Consider the following 7010-nt stretch of genomic DNA (forward strand, 5'->3'; position numbering starts at 1 on the left):
AAGTGCCGGGGGGGCTGGGGGGTGGACACAAACAGCTTGGACAACCCATGGTGGTGGGAGCGCTTGGGTGCGGTGGGGCTGGCAGCACCCGGAGGTGGCGGTGACGGGGACACCAGTGGTTAATGAATTTAATTAATCAGTAGAACTTCTGCTCTCCACTCCCCCCGCCCCCCCCCCCCCCCCCATGTTCAGAGGAAGACAAATTAAGAAAAAAAGAGCTCCCAGCTAAGGACACCATCAGTAGGGACCAGAGTGAACGGTCCAGGGTCTGCAAACTGGAATTTGGGTGCCAGCCAGATGCGTTGGTCTCTGGTGTCACCCACCTCTCATGTGTCCCCCCTCCACCCCGGGCGGGGGACCCTGTCCCACAAAGACACCCAAGGGTGCCGCCGCTGGCCAGGTAGTACGTTTAGTTTATTGGTTAGTAGCGCAACCTGAGCACCCTGGGGTGCCCTGGCACCCACCCCGGGTGCCCCGGGGCCCTGCTCGCTGGGCTGGCTGCTCTCCAGTTTTCATCCTAAATCTATTTCCTGGGAAGGCCTGGGGGAGAGGCAACGGCGTGCGCCCCAAAAATGGGGGATTTTCACAGAAAATCCAGGCGCGGCAGAAGGACAGCGCTCGGGCCGGGGAGCTGCGGGGAGGAGGGACCCCCCATTTAGGCCACCTGCACGTGTGCGCGCTTGGGTGAGCTCACACGTGAACATGGCCCCTGCTGCACGCCTGCGTGCGTGGGGCTGGGTGCTGCGGCAGGTGGGCACGGCGCTGGCGGGCGGGCACCCACTCGGCGTGCTCGACGCGTGCTCCCTGCGCGCTCTTGGCATGCTCTGGGCGCGTTTTTCGCTGCACGCTTCCTGCGTGCCCTTCCCACGCGCCACACGCGCCCTCCTTCCACGCGCCCTGAGCGTGCCCTCTGCAAGCGCCACACGTGTGCTCCTTCCGGAGGCTCTTTGCATGCTCACTGCGTGCTCCTTGCGTGCCCTGTGCAAGCACCACACACGTGCTTGCTTCGCACACTCTCTGCATGCTCTCTTGCAAGCTTCACGTGTGCTCTCTTCTCACACTCCATGCATGCTCTCCCGGCGTGCTCTGCATGCACGCTCTGTCCACACACGCTCTCTGCACGGTCTGTGTGCACTCTGCACAGACTCTCTGCACGCTCCGTGCATGCTTGGAGGGTGCTCCCAATGCTGTCCCATGCACGTGCAAATGCCGTGCGCAGTCGTGTCTGCACACTCCATGCACACCTTCTGCACGCTCCATGCACTCTCCCTCCACATTCTCTACGTGCAGGCTCTCCACGCAACCCACGCAGTCTTAGCTGCAAGCTCTGTGCAATCTCTCCCTGCACATTCCATGTGTGTTCTCTCTGCACACCCTTGTGCATGCCCTCTTGCACCCTCTGTGCACGCTCTCTGCATGCTCCAGGCGTGCTCTATCCACATGCCCTCTGCACATCTTCTTGCATACTCAGTGCATGATCCGTCTGCACGTGCATGCTCTCTCCACACATTCTGTGCATGCTCTCTGCAAGCTTCCTGCACGCTAACTCCGCACCCTCTGCTCACAATCTCTCTGCATGTTCCATACACGTCCTCTTGCACACTCCACTCGCACTCTCTCTGTGCATGTTTCCTCTGCACACTCTATCTGCACTCTCCGTGCATGCTTTCTTGCATTCTCCATGCATGCTTGCTTCGCACACTGCCTGCACGCCCTCTTGCATGCTCTGCAAGTGCTCTCACTGCGCAGCACCCACACGTTCTCTCTGCATGCTCCGTGCGTGCCCTCTCTGCGTGCTGCATGCGTGTTCTCTCTGCATGCTCTGTACGTGCCCCCTCGCACGCTCTCTCCGCGTGCTGTACACACGCTCTCTTCCACATGCTCCCAGCACACACGCGTGCTTTCTGTGCGGTCCCCGCACACTCATCGCGGCGAGAAAGCCATTAAAGTGACGCCCCAGGAAGACAGGGGACGGAAGAGGGGAGCTCTGGGTGGGATCAATAGCAAATTAGTGACTTTACACCGAGCTGAATGATGCCCGGTGGCAGGAGTGGGGCCATGCTGGTGTCCCCGCTCGCTCACCGCCGCCGAAGCGCGCACATGTCCCCCCTGCTCAGGCGCTAATCTCCACGGCGTTGGCCTCCTCCTGCTCCCGGATGACGTGGACGCCGGCAGTCCGCAGCAGCCGCGGGGCGCCACGGGAACGTGCTGGTGATCCCGGAGGCGACCTGTGCGTCCGCGTCGAGGCGGGCGAGCGAGCTGGTGAGCGATGGTAACGACGAGTCGAACGTCCCACGGGTCCCGGAGAGCGACCGGCTGCCGGTACTGGCGAGCTCGTGTAACCCGGTTCAACCGTGCCGCGGGGTTCAGGTGGCGAATCCTCCTCCGCCTCTGGTGACTCCTGCCAAGAGCCAAAGGTGGATGAGCGTGCAACGCATGTGAGAACCGGTGCTGCCACGCCAAGCCGGCACGCCACTGGCCGCTTACCTTGTCCTTGAGGATGTACAAGGCCACCGGGTTCTTGCGCTCGTGCTCGCTGCTCCGCGGAATGCCCTCAGCTGCGTGGAGGCAAGGCGTTGCTTACCGCACCGGCGGCGTTTCCATGCCCCAACCCACCACCACCGCCACGCCGGGCCCAGCACTCACCCTCGTGTTTCAGGCGCTCCTCATCCTGCTCAGCGTATTCGGAGGCCGGTTGTGTCTCTGCTTGATGCTTCTCCCTGGGGAAGGGACAGGGGATGGGGCAGCACTGGCACTGTGCTGCGGTGAGGGAGAGGTGGGACACAGTGGGATGGGATGGGACAGGGTGAGACAAGACGGGACAAGATGGGATGGGATGGAATGGGATGGAATGGGATAAGATGGGATGGCAGGGGATGGGATGGGATGGGATGGGATGGGACAGGAGAGATGGATCAAGGTGAGAAGGGAATGGAAGGGAAGGGAAGGGAAGGGAAGGGACTGAATAGGATGAGGCAAGATTGAACAAGATAAGATAGGATATGTCAAGACAGGATGGGACGAGACACGATGAGGTGTGATGTGATGGGACAGGACAAGATAAAATGGGAAGAGATGAGATGGGATGGGATGGGACAGGATGGGCCAAGATGGGCCAGGGAAAGAGAACCCCCTTTGGCTCCCACGTTACCCCCAGCCATACTTTTTGGAGGGTTTCCAGCAGGCGCAAACAGTCACCAGGGTGACAAGGAGGAAGATGCCGCCCGTGGAGAGGATGATGTAGAGGGAGCTCCGGCCTGGGGAAGAGGAATGTGGGGGGACACCCCCCCTCGATTTTAGCTAGGAGAATCTCCAAGGGATGGCTAGCCTCTCAGGTGCAGGGGGGTAGGAACGAGTGGCTTACGGTAGACAGTGATCTTCACGGGGACGCTGCGGCCGTGGCTGATGGGGTTCTCCACCAGGCAGCTGTAGACATCGTCGTCAGCCATGAGGACGCGGGTGATGGTGAGGACCTTCTGGTCAGGAGAGAGGAGCAGGCGGGAGTCGTTGCTGAGCGGCCGCCCATCCTTCAGCCAGGTGTAGGTGGGCTTGGTGCCATTCTCATGCGAACAGTTGAGGGTGAAGAACTCACTGAGCTCCAGCACCGTCGAGGAGGCCACCAGCACTTGTGGCTTTGAGATGGGGACTGCGGGCAAGCAGGGGAACCACAGTGACGCCGTGTCTCGGGATGGATGGGCCCAGGGGATGGGAGGGGTTACATCAAAACCCCACCAGGGATGTAGCTTGGCTTCATGGAGTAGACAAACCCCAAAAAAGCCTCCCAGATGGAGAAAGCCCTCCCAAAAAGTGGTTGGGGAAGACATCCCATGTGGAGAACCCAACCTCCACTGGACATCCTTCTTGTGCTTACTGTCCACAGTGAGGTTGATGGTCTTCTCGCCGGTGAAAGTGTCATCAGTGATGGACACCTCCACCTCGTAAGCACCTTCATCGGTCAACTGCAAGGGACTGATGAGCAACGAGCCGTTCTCCAGCACCCGGATGCGGTCGCGGTAATCGGGCCGTAGGTTGCCGATGATTTCGGTGCCAATGGACTGGACAACGGTGACGGGTTTGTCCCGCTTCAGCTGCCACTTGACCACCGGCTTGTCGGCACTGGTGCTGGCGTAGCGCACCGACAGCAGCGCAGCTTTGCCCGCCGTGCCGCGGACCAGCGACGTGGGGCTGGTGATGTTCACCCCCGCCAGCAGACCTTGGGAGAGACAGTGGGGCGCCAAGTCCGGGCAGGCTGCCTGGTCCTCCAAGCCCAGAGAAAAATGGGGAACCCCTTCCCAAAGCTGTGTTGAGCACCCCCAAAATGCATCCCCAACACTGGGATGGCCAAGCGCTGTGCAAGCAGGCTGTTTGCAAAGGCACATGCATTCCACACCCCCCCGCCCCCAGTTGCATCGGGGTGGGAGCACTCCTGAACCCAGGGCAGTGCAACCCTTTCCAAAACGCACGCATCACCCCCAAAAATGCATCAGGCGTGGGGTGTGGGTCAACACAACCCTTTGCAAAGACGCATGAATCGCCCCCAAAAGGTGCATGGGTGGTGGGAGACATCCTGCTGCTGGGTTGATGCAATGCTCTGTCAAAATTCATGCATTGCTCCCCAAAATGTGCAGGGGGGGTGGGGGGGCTGTGGGGGGGTGGGAGCTCTCCTGCAGCCAGTTAATTCATCCCTTTGCGAAGATGCAGGCATCATCCCCAAAAATTGCATGGGGGAGGGAGCCCTCCCAGTGTGATGCTTCGCAAAGATGTGTTTATCACCCCAAAAATTGCAGGGGGGGGATTTTTGCTTCCCAAGCCCAACCCCTTCAGATGCTCCGCTCCAGCCAACCCCCCCCCCCCGCAGATGCAAAAATGCATCATGGGGGACAGTGCACGTGCATTGCTCCTCATGGCTGGTTTTAAGCCAAAAAAGGCAGGGAAAAAGTAGAAAAATAATATTTTTGGGGGGTGGAGTCCCCAAATCAGGTTTATCCCCGAAACACCGTAACCTCATCCCCCCTCTTGCCAGCCCAGGGGTCCCCTCTGTGAACCCCCATGCAGATGCTGTCATCTGACGGTGAACAAACCCCATATTGATGAGGGGGGAGAGTGGGAAAACCAGCTGGAGAGGGCGAAGCAGGAGCAAGAAAGGCTTTAAACAAGCCCGAAAAGTCATGGGACCTATTGGTATGCAGCGTCCGTCCGTCCGTCCTTCCCAGCAGCACAGAGCTCGGCCCCGAAAACATGCCCCTACCCGAAAAATTTAGGGGGCCCCCGTAGGGGAAACCCAGGCACAGGATGGGGATGCAGCTTCGAACGCATCCTCACACCCAGTGCACCCCCAAATCGCTGCTGTTTAACCATTTCTTTCCTTTTCTCACCCAGTTGTTAATTTTTTTCTCTGCTCTGGGTAATAAATTTGGGAGTTAATTCATAAATCAGGCAATATTCCTATTTCCTACAGCATCTCTGGCTTAGGGATGGGGATCTCCCCCACTTTCTGTTGAAAAAAAACCACAAACCCCCCTATTTTTCCTATTATTTGATGGAATAAATCCGTATTTCTTTGGAAAAAGCATCGCAGCATTTTTGGGGTGCCCTGGCTGCAAGCCAGGCGCTTTTTTGGGGTGCAAATCAAAGCCAGCAGCATGCAAAACCAACTGGCTTTGCATCCTCAGCTCATCTGGAGGGAAATGGGCCCTCTCTAGCGCTGGTTTCAGGTCCAAACTTCGGTAAAATGGTGTAAAATTGTTGCAGGTGATTTTTGGCATTGTCTGACCCAGGATGGGGTGGTTTGGGGCTCACTGAACCCCAAAATGTGGGTATTTAGGGAATAAATGATGGATGCAACCGGAGTTGCGGTGCAATGGGGTTAACGGGAGCAAACCTAGAAACAGAGTGAAAAAATGAGCTTTTGGGGAATGGTGAAGGATGGGTAAGAAAATAGATTTGGGGGTGCCAAAAATGATCAAAAAAGGGGTTTTGGGGAAGATGAAAAGCAGGGAAGAAGCTTCAGGGGGTGGGTGGTGTCGGATCCACCCTACCAGCAGGTCCCGCTTGGCTCTGGAAAAGTGTTTTTCCCAGGTTTTATTCCCTATTTCCCCCCCTTTTTCCCTCTCCCAAGTGGAGGGGATGCTCGATGTCGCAGCAACCCCCCCAAAACCCCCACTTCCTCAGGTACCACCACCCTCCTCACCCACCCCCCCACCCCCCCCCCAGCATCCTCCATCTGGATACCCCCGAAAACGATGGAAAAATGGGAAAAAACGTGGAAAAATGGGAAAAAACCCTACCTGCGTGCAGCGCCAGGAGCCAGGTCACCGGCAGCAAGCAGGGGGGAGCAGGGTGGCCCCACGGGGCAGCCGGCGCTCCCCACATTTCGGGCAGGCTCACCCCCCAAATTGCTCCGCTTCCCCACTCCGGGCACGTCCCTCGGCGCTCCCAGCTTGGCGTTCTGCCCGGCTAATTTTTTTTTTTTTTTTTTTGTTCTTTCCTTTTTCAATAGAGCCCTGTGTCCTGGCAGCTTTCGTCTCCCCAGCGGCCTTGAGCTGACATTTATTTGGGGAAAAAACACTCAGATTTGTAATTTTCCCCCCGTCACAAGCCCCCGTTTTCATGTATTCCTCATCCTGAGTTGACGCTCGAGGTCAGGAGCATCCCCCTGTCGAGTCTGGCTAAGGTTTGCCATCCCCTCCACGGGACAATCCATTAGGATTTAGGGCTCTGCATATCCCGTCAAGTTGGGGTTTTTTTGCGGGGGGGAGCATTTTGCAAAGCTGCACTCCTGTCAATGGAGCCCCTCACTCCCATTTTTTTCCTCTCCCCAGGCTTTAAAACGAAGCCGCGGTCGCATCCAGGCTTCGTTCCAGCTCCGGTGTCAATTAGAGCCAGTTCCTGGGCATCGCTGAATAGGGCAGCCGGGATGCAGGGCAGGATGCCCGGAGCCACTTCCCACCCCCTCTCTGAGACCTGCCAAGCTCATCGCCCCAGTGAGCCACCCCCCGAGGAGGCTCCCC

At 58.2% G+C, this 7010-nt stretch overlaps 1 protein-coding gene across 1 annotated transcript; it reads right to left on the bottom strand.

Annotated features, from left to right (window-relative positions):
* Window positions 1-409: 409 nt before the first annotated feature.
* HEPACAM (hepatic and glial cell adhesion molecule) lies at window positions 410-6438 on the bottom strand. The gene is made up of 7 exons (XM_074927452.1): window positions 6288-6438; window positions 3872-4213; window positions 3365-3646; window positions 3164-3257; window positions 2647-2720; window positions 2488-2558; window positions 410-2401 (listed from the first exon to the last, which is right to left on the bottom strand). Exons 1-7 carry the CDS (start codon window positions 6370-6372, stop codon window positions 2114-2116), a joined length of 1236 nt encoding a protein of 411 aa, XP_074783553.1. The 5' UTR covers window positions 6373-6438; the 3' UTR covers window positions 410-2113.
* Between the last annotated feature and the right edge of the window lie 572 nt (window positions 6439-7010).

Source organism: Athene noctua, chromosome 26, assembly GCF_965140245.1.
Source record: "Athene noctua chromosome 26, bAthNoc1.hap1.1, whole genome shotgun sequence".
In the NCBI taxonomy this organism is placed as follows: domain Eukaryota; kingdom Metazoa; phylum Chordata; class Aves; order Strigiformes; family Strigidae; genus Athene; species Athene noctua.